This window comes from Misgurnus anguillicaudatus, chromosome 18 (assembly GCF_027580225.2).
Source record: "Misgurnus anguillicaudatus chromosome 18, ASM2758022v2, whole genome shotgun sequence".
NCBI classification, from domain to species: domain Eukaryota; kingdom Metazoa; phylum Chordata; class Actinopteri; order Cypriniformes; family Cobitidae; genus Misgurnus; species Misgurnus anguillicaudatus.
In genome coordinates this window covers 19,787,084-19,809,683 of record NC_073354.2, presented here as the reverse complement: position 1 = coordinate 19,809,683, position 22,600 = coordinate 19,787,084, and the positions used below count along the sequence as shown (strand labels likewise).

Below are 22,600 nucleotides of genomic sequence, written 5' to 3'. Positions count from 1 at the left end.
ACCAAAGGACATGCAAATCGGACGAACGCTCTAGGAGGAGTTCGAAAAAGTAGGTTTTACGGAAAATTCAAAATGGCGGAAAGATTTGCATGACACAAATGACATCAATGTGTGCAATTGAATCAACATGAGCAAAGGATTCAGAGGAAACAAGAATTTAGTTTCTAGGTCTCACGGGTCAGAAGTTATGAGCATGAACATAAGTAGATTTTTGGACTGTTGGTGGCGCTAGAGGGTTTGAGTCAGACACACCAATGTTGCTATAGTAACTTCTGAGACTGTCCTCTACATGTGTGCCAAATTTCATAACTTTCCTACGTACGGTTCTATGGGCTGCCATTGACTTTTGGGTGGAAGAACGAGGAAGAAAAATAATAATAAGAAAACTAACAATAACAATAGGTGTCTACGCCACTTCGTGGCTTGACCCCTAAATATAGCTGCAAGCAGCGATACCGGGGTCAAGCCAAACATGGCAAAAAATGATTCATACGTGATGACTGTCATGATTTAAGATCTAAGTTTGCATTAGTTTTATGAATTTTTTCGTATCTTGAGACCACTAGGTGGCGCTGTGCCGAAACAATAGATGGTACCTCAGGTCATGACTGTGATGACACATACCAAATTTAGTGTAAATACAATAAAGCGATATGGAGATATAGCCTTAAATGACTTGACCACTAGGGGGCACTGACCAAACAATAAATTGTGACTCAGGTCTTGATTGTGATGACACCCACCAAATTTGGTGTTAATACAATAAAGAGATGAAGAGATATAGCTTCAAATCTTTTGACCACTAGGGGGCGCCGAAAAGTTTACAAGTCCTCCCAGAACATGTTGCTGATGAACCATACCAAGTTTCATAACAATACGCAATTGTGTTTCTGAAATACTTCAATTTAAAGAAAAAATTCAAAATGGCCGACACACAAAATGGCCGACCAAAAACCATTTGGTATCGTTTGACTCGGCATGCCTCACGAAATCTTAAAAGACCACTCTCATAATTTTACATTCAAGTTTGCAGTAGTTATAAGCAAAAATAGACATATTTTATATCTCGTGACCAGTAGGGGGCAGTGTGACGAAATGGTGCATGCACCCTCAGGTCATCACTGTTATGACATATACCAAGTCTCATATTAATACACAAAAGTTTTGCGAAGATACAGGCTCAAACACATTTTGGCGTGCTCGCCCTCGCATTCTTTGATGCGTTATACGACAACAAATAGGTCTACCGAAAAGCTTTTGATAACTTTATGTCTAGAGTGTCTCTAGATGATGCCTACCAAAATTCAAGCCAATCAAACAAGCGCTCTAGGAGGAGTTCGAAAAAGTAGGTCTTCAATATAATTCAAAATGGCCGACAGGAAGTAGGTTTGACTCAGACATACTTGGTACAGTCGGACTCAGCATCAGCCAAGGAATCAATAGAGTGAAGTCTTATGTCATAGTGGCAATGTATTCAAATGATATAAAGATTTTAAACTATTTATTTACATATCCTGACCACTAGGTGGCGCTGTCCTAAAGATTTATAGGTGCGCTCAGAACATGTCACTGATGAACCATGCCAAATTTCGTAGCGATACGCCATTCTGTTTGTGAAATACTGAACTTAATGAGAAAATTCAAAATGGCCGACACCCAAAATGGCCGACCGAAAACCGTTTGGTATCGTTTGACTCGGCATGCCTCAAGGAATCTAACAAGACTAACTTCATGATTTTAGACTCAAGTTTGAAGTAGTTATAAGCGAAAATAGGCATTTTTCGAATCTCGTAACCACTAGGTGGCGCTGTGACGAAACGTTGCAGGCACCCTCAGTTCATGACTGTAATGACATATACCAAGTTTCGTGTCGATACACCAAAGTGTTGCGAAGATACAGCCACACGTCCGTTTTGGCGTGCTCACCGCCATATATGTTGTTAATTTATACGAGAACGCATTGGTCTATCAAAAAGCTTTTGATAACTTTTTGTCAGAGGTGTCTCTAGATGCTATATACCAAAGGACATGCAAATCGGACAAACGCTCTAGGAGGAGTTCGAAAAAGTAGGTTTTACGGAAAATTCAAAATGGGGGAAAGATGTGCATGACACAAATGACATCAATGTGTGCAATTGAATCAACATGAGCCAAGGATTCAGAGGAAACAAGAATTTAGTTTATAGGACTCACGGGTCAGAAGTTATGAGCATGAACATAAGTGGACTTTTGGACTGTTGGTGGCGCTAGAGAGTTTGAGTTAGACACACCAAATTTGCTATAGTAACTTCTAAGACTGTCCTGTACATGTGTGCCAAATTTCATAACTTTCCTATGTACGGTTCTATGGGCTGCCATTGACTTCAATGGCGGAAGAGGAAGAATAATAATAATAAATATAGCTGCAAGCAGCGATACCGGGGTCAAGCCAAACATGGCAAAAAATGATTCATACGTGATGACTGTCATGATTTCACATCTAAGTTTGCAATATTTTTATGAAAAAATAGCAATTTGTTTGTATCTTGAAACCACTAGGTGGCGCTGTGCCGAAACAATAGATGGTGCCTCAGGTCATGACTGTGATGACACATACCAAATTTAGTGTAAATACGATAAAGCGATATGGAGATATAGCCTTAAATGACTTGACCACTAGGGGACACTGACCAAACCATAAATTATGACTCAGGTCTTGATTGTGATGACACCCACCAAATTTGGTGTAAATACGATAAAGCGATACGGAGATATAGCCTTAAATGACTTGACCACTAGGGGGCACTGACCAAACCATAAATTATGACTCAGGTCTTGATTGTGATGACACCCACCAAATTTGGTGTAAATACGATAAAGACATGCAGAGATATAGCTTCAAATCTCTTGACCACTAGGGGGTGCCAAAAGGTTTACAAGTTCTGCCAGAACATGTTGCTGATGAACCGTACCAAGTTTCATAACTATACGCAATTGCGTTTCTGAAATACTTGAATTTAAAGAAAAAATTCAAAATGGCCGACACACAAAATGGCCGACCAAAAACCATTTGTTATCGTTTGACTCGGCATGCCTCACGAAATCTAACAAGACCAGTCTCATAATTTTACATTCAAATTTGCAGTAGTTATAAGCAAAAATAGACATTTTTTATATCTCGTGACCAGTAGGGGGCAGTGTGACAAAATGGTGCATGCACCCTCAGGTCATCACTGTTATGACATTTACCAAGTCTCATATTAATACGCAAAAGTTTTGCGAAGATACAGGCTCAAACACATTTTGGCGTGCTCGCCCTCGCATTCTTTGATGCGTTATACGACAACGGATAGGTCTACCGAAAATCTTTTGATAACTTTTTGTCTAGAGTGTCTCTAGATGATGCATACCAAAAATCAAGCCAATCACACGAGCGCTCTAGGAGGAGTTCGAAAAAGTAGGTGTTCAATATAATTCAAAATGGCCGACAGGAAGTAGGTTTGACTCTATCATATTTGGTACAGTCGGACTCAGCACGAGCCAAGGAATCAATAGAGTGAAGTCTCATTTCAGTGTGGCAAATGAATCAAATGCTATAAAGATTTTAAACAATTTATTTATATATCCTGACCACTAGGTGGCGCTGTCCTAAAGATTTATAGGTGCGCTCAGAACATGTCACTGATGAACCATGCCAAATTTCGTAGCGATACGTCATTCTGTTTGTGAAATACTGAACTTAATGAGAAAATTCAAAATGGCCGACACCCAAAATGGCCGACCGAAAACCGTTTGTTATCGTTTGACTCGGCATGCCTCAAGGAATCTTACAAGACCACCTTCATGATTTTAGACTCAAGTTTGAAGTAGTTATAAGCGAAAATAGGCATTTTTCGAATCTCGTGACCACTAGGTGGCGCTGTGACGAAACGTTGCAGGCACCCTCAGGTCATGACTGTAATGACATATTCCAAGTTTCGTGTCGATACAATAAAGTTTTGCGAAGATACGGCCTCACGTCCGTTTTGGCGTGCTCGCCGCCATATATGTTGTCACTGTATACGAGAACGCATTGGTCTATCAAAAAGCTTTTGATAACTTTTTGTCTGGGGTGTCTCTAGATGCTACATACCAAAGGACATGCAAATCGGACGAACGGTCTAGGAGGAGTTCGAAAAAGTAGGTTTTACGGAAAATTCAAAATGGCGGAAAGATGTGCATGACACAAATGACATCAATGTGTGCAATTGAATCATCATGAGCAAAGGATTCAGAGGAAAGAAGAATTTAGTTTCTAGGTCTCACGGGTCAGAAGTTATTAGCATGAACATAAGTGGATTTTTGGACTGTTGGTGGCGCTAGAGGGTTTGAGTCAGACACACCAATGTTGCTATAGTAACTTCTGAGACTGTCCTCTACATGTGTGCCAAATTTCATAACTTTCCTACGTACGGTTCTATGGGCTGCCATTGACTTTTGGGTGGAAGAACGCGGAACAAGAATAATAATAATAAATATAGCTGCAAGCAGCGATACCGGGGTCAAGCCAAACATGGCAAAAAATGATTCATACGTGATGACTGTCATAATTTAAGATCTAAGTTTGCATTAGTTTTATGAAAAAATAGCAATTTTTTGTATCTTGAGACCACTAGGTGGCGCTTTGCCGAAACAATAGATGGTGCCTCAGGTCATGACTGTGATGACACATACCAAATTTGGTGTAAATACAATAAAGCGATACGGAGATATAGCCTTAAATGACTTGACCACTAGGGGGCACTGACCAAACAATAAATTGTGACTCAGGTCTTGATTGTGATGACACCCACCAAATTTGGTGTAAATACAATAAAGCGATACGGAGATATAGCCTTAAATGACTTGACCACTAGGGGGCACTGACCAAATAATAAATTATGACTCAGGTCTTGATTGTGATGACACCCACCAAATTTGGTGTAAATACAATAAAGAGATGCAGAGATATAGCCTTAAATGACTTGACCACTAGGGGGCACTGACCAAAAAATAAATTGTGACTCAGGTCTTGATTGTGATGACACCCACCAAATTTGGTGTAAATACAATAAAGAGATGCAGAGATATAGCCTTAAATAACTTGACCACTAGGGGGCACTGACCAAAAAATAAATTGTGACTCAGGTCTTGATTGTGATGACACCCACCAAATTTGGTGTAAATACGATAAAGAGATGCAGAGATATAGCTTCAAATCTCTTGACCACTAGGGGGCACCGGAAAGTTTACAAGTCCTCCCAGAACATGTTGCTGATGAACCATACCAAGTTTCATAACAATACGTAATTGCGTTTCTGAAATACTTGAACTTAAAGAAAAATTCAAAATGGCCGACACACAAAATGGCCGACCAAAAACCATTTGGTATCGTTTGACTCGGCATGCCTCAAGAAATCTAACAAGACCACTCTCATAATTTTACATTCAAGTTTGCAGTAGTTATAAGCAAAAATAGACATTTTTTATATCTCGTGACCAGTAGGGGGCAGTGTGACGAAATGGTGCATGCACCCTCAGGTCATCACTGTTATGACATATACCAAGTCTCATATTAATACACAAAAGTTTTGCGAAGATACAGGCTCAAACACATTTTGGCGTGCTCGCCCTCGCATTCTTTGATGCGTTATAAGACAACAAATAGGTCTACCGAAAAGCTTTTGATAACTTTTTGTCTAGAGTGTCTCTAGATGATGCATACCAAAAATCTAGCCAATCACACGAGCGCTCTAGGAGGAGTTCGAAAAAGTAGGTGTTCAATATAATTCAAAATGGCCGACAGGAAGTAGGTTTGACTCAGACATATTTGGTACAGTCGGACTCAGCATGAGCCAAGGAATCAATAGAGTGAAGTCTTATGTCATAGTGGCAATTTAATCAAATGATATAAAGATTTTAAACAATTTATTTACATATCCTGACCACTAGGTGGCGCCGTCCTAAAGATTTATAGGTGCGCTCAGAACATGTCACTGATGAACCATGCCAAATTTCGTAGCGATACGCCATTCTGTTTGTGAAATACTGAACTTAATGAGAAAATTCAAAATGGCCGACACTCAAAATGGCCGACCGAAAACCGTTTGGTATCGTTTGACTCGGCATGCCTCAAGGAATCTAACAAGACCAACTTCATGATTTTAGACTCAACTTTGAAGTAGTTATCAGCGAAAATAGGCATTTTTCGAATCTCGTGACCACTAGGTGGCGCTGTGACGAAACGTTGCAGGCACCCTCAGGTCATGACTATAATGACATATACCAAGTTTCGTGTCGATACAATAAAGTTTTGCGAAGATACGGCCTCACGTCCGTTTTGGCGTGCTCGCCGCCATATATGTTGGCAATTTGTACGAGAACACATTGGTCTATCAAAAAGCTTTTGATAACTTTTTGTCTGGGGTGCCTCTAGATGCTACATACCAAAGGACATGAAAATCGGACAAACGGTCTAGGAGGAGTTCGAAAAAGTAGGTTTTACGGAAAATTCAAAATGGCGGAAAGATGTGCATGACACAAATGACATCAATGTGTGCAATTGAATCATCATGAGCAAAGGATTCAGAGGAAACAAGAATTTAGTTTCTAGGACTCACGGGTCAGAAGTTATGAGCATGAACATAAGTGGATTTTTGGACTGTTGGTGGCGCTAGAGGGTTTGAGTCAGACACACCAATGTTGCTATAGTAACTTCTGAGACTGTCCTTTACATGTGTGCCAAATTTTATAACTTTCCTATGTACGGTTCTATGGGCTGCCATTGACTTTTGGGTGGAAGAACGAGGAAGAAGAATAATAATAATAATAATAATAATAATAAGAAAACTAACAATAACAATAGGGTTCTACGCCCCTTCGGGGCTTGACCCCTAATAATAAGAAAACTAACAATAACAATAGGGTTCTACGCCCCTTCGGGGCTTGACCCCTAAATATAGCTGCAAGCAGCGATACCGGGGTCAAGCCGAAAAGGGCACAAAATGATGTAAAATTGAGATTGGATAAGCAGATTGAAGAACCTAGGTAAAAATTATAATTTTAGATGAAAAAACAAAAAAGTTATCAACAAAAACAATCTAAGTTCTTGTCTACTGCAATCGTCCTTCTGTTATTGACAATCATGGAACATTAGAGCACTGAAGGACATGTGAGTGGTGTTTGTAGTGGGTCACATCATGTTACAACAAGTTTAATGAGTCAAAAGAGACCACCCCGGTGTCTCTACGATGTTCTGATGTAGAGATATAGCTTTTGCAAAAACGGTTGATAAGGTATTCTCAATGGTTGCTAGGGAGTGAATTGGCAACCACCAGTGATTATAGTCAAAGCCATGAAAGAAATAATCCATGATGACTTATGGTTTTAGATGTGTTGTTGTAGTAGTTTTAGGCAAAAAAACACATTCTACCTCAAAACCAGTAGGTGGCGCAATGACAAAATTGTGCATGCAACATTAGGTCATGATTGTGTTACATCTAGCTAGTTTTATGACTATACACTTAAGTTTAGTGAAGAAACAGTTGTATGACCATAGAGCTGGCTTGATATCAAAGGTTTTGTTCAATTATAAGGCCATCTAGTGGTGAAAGCATACAATTTTTTTTGTGTAGACTCAGAATGTGCTCATGCATCAGCGTATCAAATCTGGTGAAAAAATCTCTTTTTGTTACGAAGTTATAAACCATTTATGTGTAAAAAACACAAAATTTGAAGGTAATTTTTCGTTTTTTGCAATTTTCGGCCATTTCTGATGAAAATTTTAATATAATGCCAATAGCACTTTTTGTTCAGAAGGTAAGGTTAGTTTCTTCCTATGGTGTTTTCGAGTCGATCGGAAAAACGCCCGCGGAGGTATTCACGCGTGTTTTTTAAGTGCTGTTTTGCCGCAAATGGTTAACCGTAAGGCGAAATCTAGCATGTTTGGTATCGTTGGACTCAACAACTATTCAAAACTCCAAGGAAACAAGTCCCGTGACAATACATTGACCGCAGCCAAAGTTATAGGCGTGTAATACATTAATCTGACCACTAGGTGGCGCTGCGACGAAACTGTGCATGCACCCTCAGTTCCTGACTGGCATCACAAGTACCAAGTGTCATGTCAATAGGCCTAAGTTTGACGAAGATACAGCCTAAAATCAGTTTTTTTGCACTCTATGTAAAATTTGTTAAGGCGGTATACGACAACGGATTGGTGTATTGAAATTCTTTTGATAACTTTTTGCCATGAGTGTCTCTAGATGCTACGTGCCGATTTTCGTGGCAATCGGACAAAAGCTCTAGGACGAGTTCGAAAAAGTAGGTTTTACGAATAATTCAAAATAGTGGAAAAATTTTCATGACGGAAAATTATGTCATAGGGTCCTTTCGAATCGTCTTAAGCCAAGGAATCAGAGGAAATGAGAATTGTGTTTCTAGGACATACGGACCAGAAGTTATAAGCAAAAACATAAGTGCAACTTTGGACTGTTGGTGGCGCTAGCGGGTTAGACATAGAGACTCCAAATTTGCTGTGGGGACACACTGGAGTGTCCTTTATCAGTGTGCCAAATTTCATAACTTTCCTACGTACGGTTCTATGGGCTGCCATAGACCGCAATGGCGGAAGAAGAATAACTAATAATAATTGTAAAAAGAAAACTAACAAATACAATAGGGGTCTTCGCCCCTTCGGGGCTTGACCCCTAATAATAAATATAGCTGCAAGCAGCGATACCGGGGTCAAGCCGAACATGACAAAAAATGATTCATACGTGATGACTGCCATGATTTAACATCTAAGTTTGCATTAGTTTTATAAAAAAAAGCATTTTTTTCCTATCTTGAGACCACTAGGTGGCACTGTGCCAAAAGAACAGATGGTGCCTCAGGTCATAACTGTGATGACACATACCAAATTTAGTGTAAATACAATAAGGCGATACGGAGATATAGCCTTAAATGACTTGACCACTAGGGGGCACTGACCAAAAAATAAGTTGTGACTCAGGTCTTGATTGTGATGACACCCACCAAATTTGGTGTAAATACAATAAAGAGATGCAGAGATATAGCCTTAAATAACTTGACCACTAGGGGGCACTGACCAAAAAATTAATTGTGACTCAGGTCTTGATTGTGATGACACCCACCAAATTTGGTGTAAATACAATAAAGAGATGCAGAGATATAGCCTTAAATGACTTGACCACTAGGGGGCACTGACCAAAAAATAAATTGTGACTCAGGTCTTGATTGTGATGACACCCACCAAATTTGGTGTAAATACAATAAAGAGATGCAGAGATATAGCCTTAAATACCTTGACCACTAGGGGGCACTGACCAAAAAATAAATTGTGACTCAGGTCTTGATTGTGATGACACCCACCAAATTTGGTATAAATACGATAAAGAGATGCAGAGATATAGCTTCAAATCTCTTGACCACTAGGGGGCACCGGAAAGTTTACAAGTCCTCCCAGAACATGTTGCTGATGAACCATACCAAGTTTCATAACAATACGCAATTGCGTTTCTGAAATACTTGAACTTAAAGAAAAATTCAAAATGGCCGACACACAAAATGGCCGACCAAAAACCATTTGGTATCGTTTGACTCGGCATGCCTCACGAAATCTAACAAGACCACTCTCATAATTTTACATTCAAGTTTGCAGTAGTTATAAGCAAAAATAGACATTTTTTATATCTCGTGACCAGTAGGGGGCAGTGTGACGAAATGGTGCATGCACCCTCAGGTCATCACTGTTATGACATATACCAAGTCTCATATTAATACACAAAAGTTTTGCGAAGATACAGGCTCAAACACATTTTGGCGTGCTCGCCCTCGCATTCTTTGATGCGTTATACGACAACAAATAGGTCTACCGAAAAGCTTTTGATAACTTTTTGTCTAGAGTGTCTCTAGATGATGCATACCAAAAATCAAGCCAATCACACGAGCGCTCTAGGAGGAGTTCGAAAAAGTAGGTGTTCAATATAATTCAAAATGGCCGACAGGAAGTAGGTTTGACTCAGACATATTTGGTACAGTCGGACTCAGCATGAGCCAAGGAATCAATAGAGTGAAGTCTTATGTCATAGTGGCAATTTAATCAAATGATATAAACATTTTAAACAATTTATTTACATATCCTGACCACTAGGTGGCGCTGTCCTAAAGATTTATAAGTGCGCTCAGAACATGTCACTGATGAACCATGCCAAATTTCGTAGCGATACGCCATTCTGTTTGTGAAATACTGAACTTAATGAGAAAATTCAAAATGGCCGACACCCAAAATGGCCGACCGAAAACCGTTTGGTATCGTTTGACTCGGCATGCCTCAAGGAATCTAACAAGACCAACTTCGTGATTTTAGGCTCAAGTTTGAAGTAGTTATAAGCGAGAATAGGCATTTTTCGAATCTCGTGACCACTAGGTGGCGCTGTGACGAAACGTTGCAGGCACCCTCAGGTCATGACTGTAATGACATATACCAAGTTTCGTGTCGATACAATAAAGTTTTGCGAAGATACGGCCTCACGTCCGTTTTGGCGTGCTCGCCGCCATATATGTTGTCAATTTATATGAGAACGCATTGGTCTATCAAAAAGCTTTTGATAACTTTTTGTCTGGGGTGTCTCTAGATGCTACATACCAAAGGACATGCAAATCGGACGGACGGTCTAGGAGGAGTTCGAAAAAGTAGGTTTTACGGAAAATTCAAAATGGCGGAAAGATGTGCATGACACAAATGACATCAACATGTGCAATTGAATCATCATGAGCAAAGGATTCAGAGGAAACAAGAATTTATTTTCTAGGACTCACGGGTCAGAAGTTGTGAGCATGAACATAAGTGGATTTTTGGACTGTTGGTGGCGCTAGAGGGTTTGAGTCAGACACACCAAATTTGCTATAGTAACTTCTGAGACTGTCCTCTACATGTGTGCCAAATTTCATAACTTTCCTACGTACGGTTCTATGGGCTGCCATTGACTTCAATGGCGGAAGAACAAGATGCAGAATAATAATAAGAAAACTAACAATATAGCTGCAAGCAGCGATACCGGGGTCAAGCCGAACATGGCACAAAATGATTCATACGTGATGACTGCCATGATTTAACATCTAAGTTTGCATTAGTTTTATGAAAAAAAAGCATTTTTTTCCTATCTTGAGACCACTAGGTGGCACTGTGCCAAAAGAACAGATGGTGCCTCAGGTCATAACTGTGATGACACATACCAAATTTAGTGTAAATACAATAAGGCGATACGGAGATATAGCCTTAAATGACTTGACCACTAGGGGGCACTGACCAAAAAATAAATTGTGACTCAGGTCTTGATTGTGATGACACCCACCAAATTTGGTGTAAATACAATAAAGAGATGCAGAGATATAGCCTTAAATAACTTGACCACTAGGGGGCACTGACCAAAAAATTAATTGTGACTCAGGTCTTGATTGTGATGACACCCACCAAATTTGGTGTAAATACAATAAAGAGATGCAGAGATATAGCCTTAAATGACTTGACCACTAGGGGGCACTGACCAAAAAATAAATTGTGACTCAGGTCTTGATTGTGATGACACCCACCAAATTTGGTGTAAATACAATAAAGAGATGCAGAGATATAGCCTTAAATAACTTGACCACTAGGGGGCACTGACCAAAAAATAAATTGTGACTCAGGTCTTGATTGTGATGACACCCACCAAATTTGGTGTAAATACGATAAAAAGATGCAGAGATATAGCTTCAAATCTCTTGACCACTAGGGGGCACCGGAAAGTTTACAAGTCCTCCCAGAACATGTTGCTGATGAACCATACCAAGTTTCATAACAATACGCAATTGCGTTTCTGAAATACTTGAACTTAAAGAAAAATTTAAAATGGCCGACACACAAAATGGCCGACCAAAAACCATTTGGTATCGTTTGACTCGGCATGCCTCACGAAATCTAACAAGACCACTCTCATAATTTTACATTCAAGTTTGCAGTAGTTATAAGCAAAAATAGACATTTTTTATATCTCGTGACCAGTAGGGGGCAGTGTGACGGAATGGTGCATGCACCCTCAGGTCATCACTGTTATGACATATACCAAGTCTCGTATTAATACACAAAAGTTTTGCGAAGATACAGGCTCAAACACATTTTGGCGTGCTCGCACTCGCATTCTTTGATGCGTTATACGACAACAAATAGGTCTACCGAAAAGCTTTTGATAACTTTTTGTCTAGAGTGTCTCTAGATGATGCATACCAAAAATCAAGCCAATCACACGAGCGCTCTAGGAGGAGTTCGAAAAAGTAGGTGTTCAATATAATTCAAAATGGCCGACAGGAAGTAGGTTTGACTCAGACATATTTGGTACAGTCGGACTCAGCATGAGCCAAGGAATCAATAGAGTGAAGTCTTATGTCATAGTGGCAATTTAATCAAATGATATAAACATTTTAAACAATTTATTTACATATCCTGACCACTAGGTGGCGCTGTCCTAAAGATTTATAAGTGCGCTCAGAACATGTCACTGATGAACCATGCCAAATTTCGTAGCGATACGCCATTCTGTTTGTGAAATACTGAACTTAATGAGAAAATTCAAAATGGCCGACACCCAAAATGGCCGACCGAAAACCGTTTGGTATCGTTTGACTCGGCATGCCTCAAGGAATCTAACAAGACCACCTTCGTGATTTTAGGCTCAAGTTTGAAGTAGTTATATGCGAGAATATGCATTTTTCGAATCTCGTGACCACTAGGTGGCGCTGTGACGAAACGTTGCAGGCACCCTCAGGTCATGACTGTAATGACATATACCAAGTTTCGTGTCGATACAATAAAGTTTTGCGAAGATACGGCCTCACGTCCGTTTTGGCGTGCTCGCCGCCATATATGTTGTCAATTTATACGAGAACGCATTGGTCTATCAAAAAGCTTTTGATAACTTTTTGTCTGGGGTGTCTCTAGATGCTACATACCAAAGGACATGCAAATCGGACGGACGGTCTAGGAGGAGTTCGAAAAAGTAGGTTTTACGGAAAATTCAAAATGGCGGAAAGATGTGCATGACACAAATGACATCAACATGTGCAATTGAATCATCATGAGCCAAGGATTCAGAGGAAACAAGAATTTATTTTCTAGGACTCACGGGTCAGAAGTTGTGAGCATGAACATAAGTGGATTTTTGGACTGTTGGTGGCGCTAGAGGGTTTGAGTCAGACACACCAAATTTGCTATAGTAACTTCTGAGACTGTCCTCTACATGTGTGCCAAATTTCATAACTTTCCTACATACGGTTCTATGGGCTGCCATTGACTTCAATGGCGGAAGAGGAAACATAATAATAATAATAATAATAATAATAATAATAAGAAAACTAACAATAACAATAGGGTTCTACGCCCCTTCGGGGCTTGACCCCTAAATAACAATAGGGTTCTACGCCCCTTCGGGGCTTGACCCCTAATAAGAAAACTAACAATAACAATAGGGTTCTACGCCCCTTCGGGGCTTGACCCCTAAATATAGCTGCAAGCAGCGATACCGGGGTCAAGCCAAACATGGCAAAAAATGATTCATACGTGATGACTGTCATGATTTAAGATCTAAGTTTGCATTAGTTTTATGAATTTTTTCATATCTTGAGACCACTAGGTGGCGCTGTGCCGAAACAATAGATGGTGCCTCAGGTCATTACTGTGATGACACCCACCAAATTTGGTGTAAATACAATAAAGAGATGCAGAGATATAGCCTTAAATGACTTGACCACTAGGGGGCACTGACCAAAAAATAAATTGTGACTCAGGTCTTGATTGTGATGACACCCACCAAATTTGGTGTAAATACGACAAAGAGATGCAGAGATATAGCTTCAAATCTCTTGACCACTAGGGGGCACCGGAAAGTTTACAAGTCCTCCTAGAACATGTTGCTGATGAACCATACCAAGTTTCATAACAATACGCAATTGCGTTTCTGAAATACTTGAACTTAAAGAAAAATTCAAAATGGCCGACACACAAAATGGCCGACCAAAAACCATTTGGTATCGTTTGACTCACCATGCCTCACGAAATCTAACAAGACCTGTCTCATAATTTTACATTCAAATTTGCAGTAGTTATAAGCAAAAATAGACATTTTTATATCTCGTGACCAGTAGGGGGCAGTGTGACGAAATGGTGCATGCACCCTCAAGTCATCACTGTTATGACATATACCAAGTCTCATATTAATACGCAAAATTTTTTGAAGATACAGGCACAAACACATTTTGGCGTGCTCGCCCTCGCATTCTTTGATGCGTTATACGACAACGGATAGGTCTACCGAAAATCTTTTGATAACTTTTTGTCTAGAGTGTCTCTACATGATGCATACCAAAAATCAAGCCAATCACACGAGCGCTGTAGGAGGAGTTAGAAAAAGTAGGTGTTCAATATAATTCAAAATGGCCGACAGGAAGTAGGTTTGACTCAGACATATTTGGTACAGTCGGACTCAGCATGAGCCAAGGGATCAATAGACTGAAGTTGTATGTCATAGTGGCAATTTAATCAAATGATATAAAGATTTAAAATTTTTTTTTACATATCCTGACCACTAGGTGGCGCCGTCCTAAAGATTTATAGGTGCGCTCAGAACATGTCACTGATGAACCATGCCAAATTTCGTAGCGATACGCCATTCTGTTTGTGAAATACTAAACTTAATGAGAAAATTCAAAATGGCCGACACCCAAAATGGCCGACCGAAAACCGTTTGGTATCGTTTGACTCGGCATGCCTCAAGGAATCTAACAAGACCACCTTCATTATTTTAGACTCAAGTTTGAAGTAGTTATAAGCGAAAATAGGCATTTTTCGAATCTCGTGACCACTAGGTGGCGCTGTGACGAAACGTTGCAGGCACCCTCAGGTCATGAGTGTTATGACATATACCAACTTTCGTGTCGATACAATAAAGTTTTGCGAAGATAAGGCCTCACGTCCGTTTTGGCGTGCTCGCCGCCATATATGTTGTCAATTTATATGAGAACGCAATAGTCTATCAAAAAGCTTTAGATAACTTTTTGTCTTGGGTGTCTCTAGATGCTACATACCAAAGGACATGCAAATCGGACAAACGGTCTAGGAGGAGTTCGAAAAAGTAGGTTTTACGAAAAATTCAAAATGGCGGAAAGATGTGCATGACACAAATGACATCAATGTGTGCATTTGAATCATCATGAGCCAAGGATTCAGAGGAAACAAGAATTTAGTTTCTAGGACTCACGGGTCAGAAGTTATGAGCATGAACATAAGTGGATTTTTGGACTGTTGGTGGCGCTAGAGGGTTTGAGTCAGACACACCAATGTTGCTACAGTAACTTCTGAGACCGTCCTCTACATGTGTGCCAAATTTCATAACTTTCCTATGTACGGTTCTATGGGCTGCCATTGACTTCAATGGCGGAAGAACAAGAAGAAGAATAATATATAATAATAATAATAATAAGAAAACTAACAATAACAATAGGGTTCTACGCCCCTTCGGGGCTTGACCCCTAATAATACACGTAGGTGAGCAATTCCAGCATTATGGACATGGCATTTTCGGTCACACCTTGAAATATCTTTTAGAAAATGTATGTATTATCAATATATTGAACCATCTGTTTATATTTTACTAAAGTGTACACCCAAGCAATTGACAAATGACCCCGCTCTGTTTCTCAGTGAGCTTTATGCTGTTTCTGTCTTGTCACAAGGCTCCAAAGCCCGACCCTTGGAAATTGCCCAAAACCAGTTCATTAAAAGAGCTGTTTGTACCTTGCTTATCTTTATAAATAATCTTTACTTTTGAATTTGTGACACACATAGTTGTTGGGCAAAAACAGTACCCTTGTTTTCTTCAGTTCTATCTGCAAAACAGGAACATCACACTTTTCTAAGAAAGGTCACACTCTCCCTCCTTCACCCTGCATTTCTTGAAAAAATACACTCATGTGCAAGCAAAAGAGAGATAAATTCATTGTAACTGCATCAATAAATTGCCAACTTAAGATAAAACACTTGTTATTACACAGTGAACTTTTAAATACTCCTCCTAGGGGATTCATGTGATTAACACCAAACTTGGTCAACATGATGCCAAAACATTTGAGATGCTAACAGATTATTAATATCTCGAACGCTGTTGCCAGGCCATGCATTGAACTATTTTTTATGCAGGCATTTTTAAAGCTCTTGGTATACTATGACATGAAACATGAAATTTGGCACACACATCGTAGTTGTAGGCCATAAGGCATGGGCAGAAGCTCAGACACGGGCGTGGTCCCGAGTGCAACCTTGGGGTTAGTTTTACCTACAGTCCGGAGACTTGGTACATATATTGGTCTTAACATTTCAATTTTAAAATTACATTCATTAGCTGTGCCCAACAGGAACTCTGCCAATTTCAATTTAAAGCAGATTTGTGGACCTTTGAACTTTTAAATACTCTTTTAAATAGGGGCTTGATGCGATTGCATGTCAACATGTCAATCTGATTTTTGATATCTTGAATGATATCACCATGGCGAGGCAATACATTTATTATATCTACTGATATGAATGAATTCAGTCAGACATGGTTTAATGTTTTAGTAAATTTACCTAACCAATCTCTTACCCGCTCAAGCCGCTTGCAAAGTGATCGATTAATTTGGTCAACTACATTTTCTGGATCAGATTCTGCTCATATTAATAAGGTGTAAAGATGATATTAACCCCTAAAGCCATTGCATTGTGAACTAATCTTCAAAACCTGGTGAGAAGTGTCTTAGGGGCTTTTTACACCTGGTCACTTCATGCGTTTTCTCTGATCGGATAGCTATCTGATCGTAAAAAGACCTGGGGCCTCATGTATAAAACTGTGCGTAGGATTCTTACTAAAAGTCTACGTACGCACAAAAGCCAAAAATAGCATACACCAAAAATTATGAAGACTTATAAAACAAAGCAATGTTCTCTTTATAAATCACAGATCACCTGCAAGTGTGCGTACATGAATCATCCCAATATCCCACCCTGCAAGCCTTTTCTCCCATCAAGTTTGTTTTTTATAAATCACAACTTTTGCGTGGGAACTGGCGTACGCACGTTTCCAGCCCTGTTTTGTGCGTACGCATGCTTTATACATGAGGCCCCAGGTGTAAATGCCTTATGAAACGTTTTTGAGACAGATTTAAATCCGATCGCTCAAACCCCTTCGTGAGGTGGCCTGTAATGCATTTCAGACGAAACAGGACAAGTGTAAATACATCTGGTTGCTAAAGCCACATACGTCAGCGCTTTACTCCTCCCAAACGTAAGCACGTAAGCTGGAAGAGCGCCAAACAAACAAAGATGACGGCTTATTGCTTTATGGAGTGATGACAGCGGGCAAAAAAGCTTCCTAGAATCAATAAAAGAGTGAGGCCCTTATTTCCGGCTGATGTCAGGGGTAATCAGATCAATTTCAACGTACAGATTGGCTGGCCAATCGGATGACACTATGTTTTTCAGAACTTTGTACAAAATCAGCGTTTGAGGAAGGCAGGGAGCAACAAAATGTATAGCATGTAAAAAATTGTGTTTTTTGAATCACAAACCACGCAAACACATTGTATTATACCAAATTCACACAAAAAAAAACATTGTTTTTAGCAATGTAATAGGTTCACTTTAAGGCTCTGAGCATGCTTAAAAAGTGATATTTTGCACAGACATAAAAGTTGTTGACAAAGCGAGGGCAAAATGGTCAACATAGCCACACATGGGTGTTCAAAGGGCTCTGTAGAGGCCCCTTTTTTGTAAAGTGATGGGGTTTGCTTTTCCTACAGTCTGCAAACTGGTCAGTGTCCCCATTAAAATATTCCACTGATATTTACACGCTTAATTGTACAAGTTAATTAGGCCAATCATCGCTACTTACAGCTATATTGTTCATTGTTTTACTTTATATATTGTTCATATTCTTATATTATATTGTCTCCAAATTGTTTATTTTGCATTGTTGTTTTACGTTATTGTGAAGAGGCACTTAATGTTTTTTTTTAACAAAGACAATAAAAGATCTATTCTACTTTGTTGTATTCAATTCTTTTTACAAGTAAAACCAATATTTCACAAAATTACTAACCTCTGGACAGAAGCCATGACAGCAAATAAAACACTTTTGCAGAATCCTAAATGGATAAAAAAACACATTGCATTAAGAAAGCTAAAACTTTTACTAAATATTTAAACCTTTAAATAGGTATAGCGGAAGATTTCCCCAAATTTTTGAAAAGAACCGCCCCGCCACTTTTGTGACTTGTGCCAAGGCTAGCATCGCTTAATCATAGCTAACATCGACTTTTACTAGCAGTGAATTTAAATGGATTTCTCCAAATAGCATGCCAAACTTTACCTTTCGAGTAGAAACTTCACGTGGGAAGCGCAACCTGTGCTTTTAGCGCATGCCAGCGTGTGAAATAGACCCCTTCAAGGTTTGTAAACATTGAATGACTATCGGGTGCGCGTGCAGCATGGGGTCAAACTGTTCATACCATCCAGGCTTTATAATTTAATCTAACAGGGCGGAAAAATGACGACTTACCTCAAATGAAGAAACACAAGCCTCTTTGATCTTTGCATTGTTCCAGTCTGCACGGTAAGTTCTTGCAGATGTTGCATTTTTTTGTTTTTGAGATTCTGCATGAATCGCGAAAACTTAACGGAAGACTGTTGGACTTCTAAGGCGTCCAGAGCATGTTCATACTTTGAGAAAGACACAAATATCTAAATTGAATATTTATTGATCAGATATGAAAAAGTTACAGCATGCTGGGTCATCTCAAGTCCTAACAGCAGGCAACGACAAACGGCCAGCTCAGGAAATGACATGAGTATTTATATGATATGTGTCGTCATTCTCTCTTCAGATTCCTCCTCCCCCTGAACAGGCTGGCCTCCTCATCTGACTCCATCACCACACACTGCTGTAGCCTGTGGGGGTTGCCTGACACACACACACAGAACATCCTGTGCTCTGGAACATTCTGTCCTTTTTTGGTCATATCTTGTTGTTGAACACACTTCTATTCTAGTAATAAGTATAAATGCATAAACACAATTATTTCCCCTTCTACACATTATTATTCATAAAAACAGTTAAGCTCATTAATCTAAACACTTCCAAATGTAATAATCTCAAAGTAAATGGTTGTTAATAAATGCATGCATGTTATCTGTGTGTTTTCCCCTCAGGGCCTCTTCTCATTTCCGCTATCTAGGGGTGGAACGATACATGTATTCGTTTCGAACCGAATCGGTACGGGGGTCACGGTTCGATGCACGAATTTAAACGGAGAATACACGGTATGAAAATTAAAAAAAACTTGCGTGCATTATAATTAATGTAATGCGGAACTAATGTTAGATACGCGGGTTCTTTATGGACAGCTAATCTGTTGCCCCGCTTTAGCTCTGAAGCTCTGATTGGCGCCGATGCAGCCGAGCTCCGCCTGTGTATGCGCTCTATCAGAGCCCGTCTACCACATATCTATGCCGTCTACATTCTCTGTCACTCTGCAGTTTTTTGTCAGGTCGAGTGAGTGAGTGAGTGAGTGAGTGAGTGAGTGAGTGAGTCAGAAAGCAGCGACAGCGAGTATGGCAAATGGTGGTGAGGATCTGCCGGCCTCTTTAAGATCGCAAGTTTGGGAAAACTTTAGTTTTCCAGTCAGTAGTACAGGCGAGAGAGTGGTGGAAAAGACGAGGAGTTTGTGTCAGCGTTGTCAGCAGTTTTTGGGTATGTGATTGGAAATACATCAAATCAGGGCTCTCAAGTCACCCGCATTCACCACACGCATTTCAGTTCATATGCCACACCTTGTATTTCTCACGCTGAGAAGTGGGAGATAAATTGCCCTGCTATTTATATTTTTTTCTATTTTTATAATTAATGGACAAAGCGCGGGCATACGCAGAGCAGTTCTGTCGAGTTCAGCTGCTTTCAGTTTTTTAAGTGTGCTGAACTTCACGCAGCGCCATCAGCGTCAGACTACCGCGAGAAATCGTGCGGAGGCGGCTGATTTAAATCGCTCTCGCGTTACTCTGACGTCATCCTCTTGTCGTTTCTTGCAGCGCCTGATGAAGTCGTACACACCTAATAATGCATCCTACAAGCCTACATTTGTTTGTTCTTTAGTAAATTAATATGAAATAAATGTGCTAAAATGTCATTTAAAAATGTATTTAGGTAACTTGTAATACATTTGAAACCCATCTTTGTATGAAAGATGAGTACAAGTTTATAGATATGTTAAATGCATTTCAGTTCATATTCATGACATCTCACAATAACACAGATAAGGACACCTATGGTTTTAAGATTATCTTAAGTACTAAAAAAAATTGCCTTCTGCATTTTTGTTTTGCTTTTCCCTCCATTGTACCGAAATTTAAACCGAACCGTGACGTCTGAACCGAGGTACGAACCGAACCGTGACTTCTGTGTACCGTTCCACCCATCTGCTGGTTTCTACCCCCAACCGAAACCACAGCCTCTCAGCTCTTACACACACACATCAGCTACTTCCTCTTTGGTAACTTTCCACACACACAGACGGCTCTCATATTCTCAGCACAGAAATCATTTTTGTAATAATACACATGAATTAAAATTATAAACAGCACGATTAGTAAAACAAAATCAAATCCCATAAGACCTGGTGCGATTTTACAGCCCACGACGTAAGTAGGCATTTTTGACGATACCAAATGATACGCATCTCAATCTGCTGTAATGGCTTTTCTGACCCAGACATGCGCAGTGGGAACCGCCTGTGACGTGAACCGTGAAGGGGTCTATAGTTTCCCAAACACACTCTGGTCTTGTTTCTTTCTTCAGAGGCCTTTCTCTTCTCGTCATACAATTGAATTCGTAGACACTTTTTCTCTTGCGACCCTCAGACATTTAGAAAAACGCGAGCTTCAATGAATGGCTGAAACCGTAGCCCACCACACATGAAAGTGCGAATGTGCAGAAAGCGAACCTAGAGACGAGCACATACGACGGCCTTACGTCAACATATCATCAGAATGATTGACAACTGGGATGACCAATAGTCTTGATGATCCACCCGGAAAAAGAAAATCTTCGCTATACCTTTAACTAAACATTAACCTCCTAAGATCCAAGCTTTGGTTTGTCTTTTTTCTACCAGCTATTGTGGGGTTTATATATATATATATATATATATATATATATATATATATATATATATATAAAACCAAATATTTTTCTTTGAACATGAAGCAGTGTATTGGTCCATGTTTGTGTACAACAGGTTCCAGTTACACAAAATTAAGTATTATGTTGCAAAAAAAAAAAACGTGATGTCCACATACCAGGTCTTAGGAGGTTAAGATAGCCTCAATTTTATGGCAGGGCCACAATTGACAACATCAATTGGATGCATGAGTTGACAATCTTACCTTTTGTTCTTTTTCTTTTTGGTTTTATTTTTTTTTCAACTTTACATGAACTTCAGTATTGCAGTAATCCACAGTAAGTTTTTCTTTGCGATGTCTTTTCTGCTCGAGTTTGGTCAGGTTGTTTCTGTGCCCAGCTGTAGAAATATGTTTCTTGTACCGCTGTAGATTCATCACAGATCCACAGGCCCAACACCGATGCATCTGTTCACTGTGTGAAAAGCATAGCAAGTACATAAATGTTTATATTATACAATAAAAATATTTTTAAATAAGGCACAGTAGTTATGTACCTGCCCATGACTCGATCAATTGCCTTATGGTGAACATAACTATGCATATGTCTGTCCAGAAACTGCGTAAACAAATAAAAACTTCATCACAAAAAAAATCTAGCATATCAATGTGTTTGGGATCTAACAAGGTGAAAATTAGCATGATACAATACAGTAAATGCAAAACACACAACCATATGTCATAACATTATAAATTATAAATAATCTATGCTTCGAGTATCTGCAATGCCCATAAAATAATTATTCAACCTGTAACGTTACTAAGGGAAGTTCACTGTCATTCTTGGTTAAAAAAGATTTGAAAAGTAACCACGTGTTACCAAACAAGCCAACCTGTTCTTTAAAACTTTGAGAGCAGATCGAACATTTCGTTAAAACGTCGAGGTTGGTCATCCATTTTTTCTTCATGTTATCCATGACTGTTTATATCTGAAATTCTTTATCGTACTTAGTGCAGAATAACTAATTTTGAGTGACTCTAGATTACATTCTTGCGATTGACAGGCGTTAGTGATCCCAAACACATTACCACCAAATCACATTTCGATTTTAAGAGACATTAGCAACAACGACCATCTTTCAAAATAAACAACAACGCATGTTTCTCTTATTTCTACATTCAACATCCGCGTGCCGCTTATGCAGAGCACGCTGACCAAGCTGTGGAGGTTTTGCCAGTGCTTTAACGCTATTGGCTGCGGCCCTTTCGACGTCACAACACACTTTGGTTGATAGTGCGAAAAACTCCATATTTCAATATTTAAGCAGATTTATTTTAATTGAAAGT

General features: G+C 39.5%; 1 protein-coding gene across 5 annotated transcripts in view; it reads right to left on the bottom strand.

The window, feature by feature from the left end:
- znf106b (zinc finger protein 106b) overlaps window positions 1–22,483 on the bottom strand; it is a 47,805-nt gene extending 25,322 nt beyond the window's left edge. For 2 of the 5 annotated variants that reach the window (XM_055185348.2, XM_073856036.1), the window contains exons 1-2: window positions 18,642–19,225; window positions 18,183–18,228 (exon numbers count right to left, since the gene is read on the bottom strand). In XM_055185348.2, coding sequence (XP_055041323.2) covers window positions 18,183–18,228; window positions 18,642–18,742 — 147 coding nt within the window. In that variant the 5' untranslated portion in view covers window positions 18,743–19,225. Of the gene's footprint in view, window positions 1–15,586; window positions 15,853–15,918; window positions 17,224–18,182; window positions 18,229–18,641; window positions 19,226–21,520; window positions 21,729–21,810; window positions 21,873–22,146 lie in introns of those variants that run through there. The other 3 variants (XM_055185346.2, XM_073856037.1, XM_073856038.1) reach the window with 3 other exon arrangements.
- Between the last annotated feature and the right edge of the window lie 117 nt (window positions 22,484–22,600).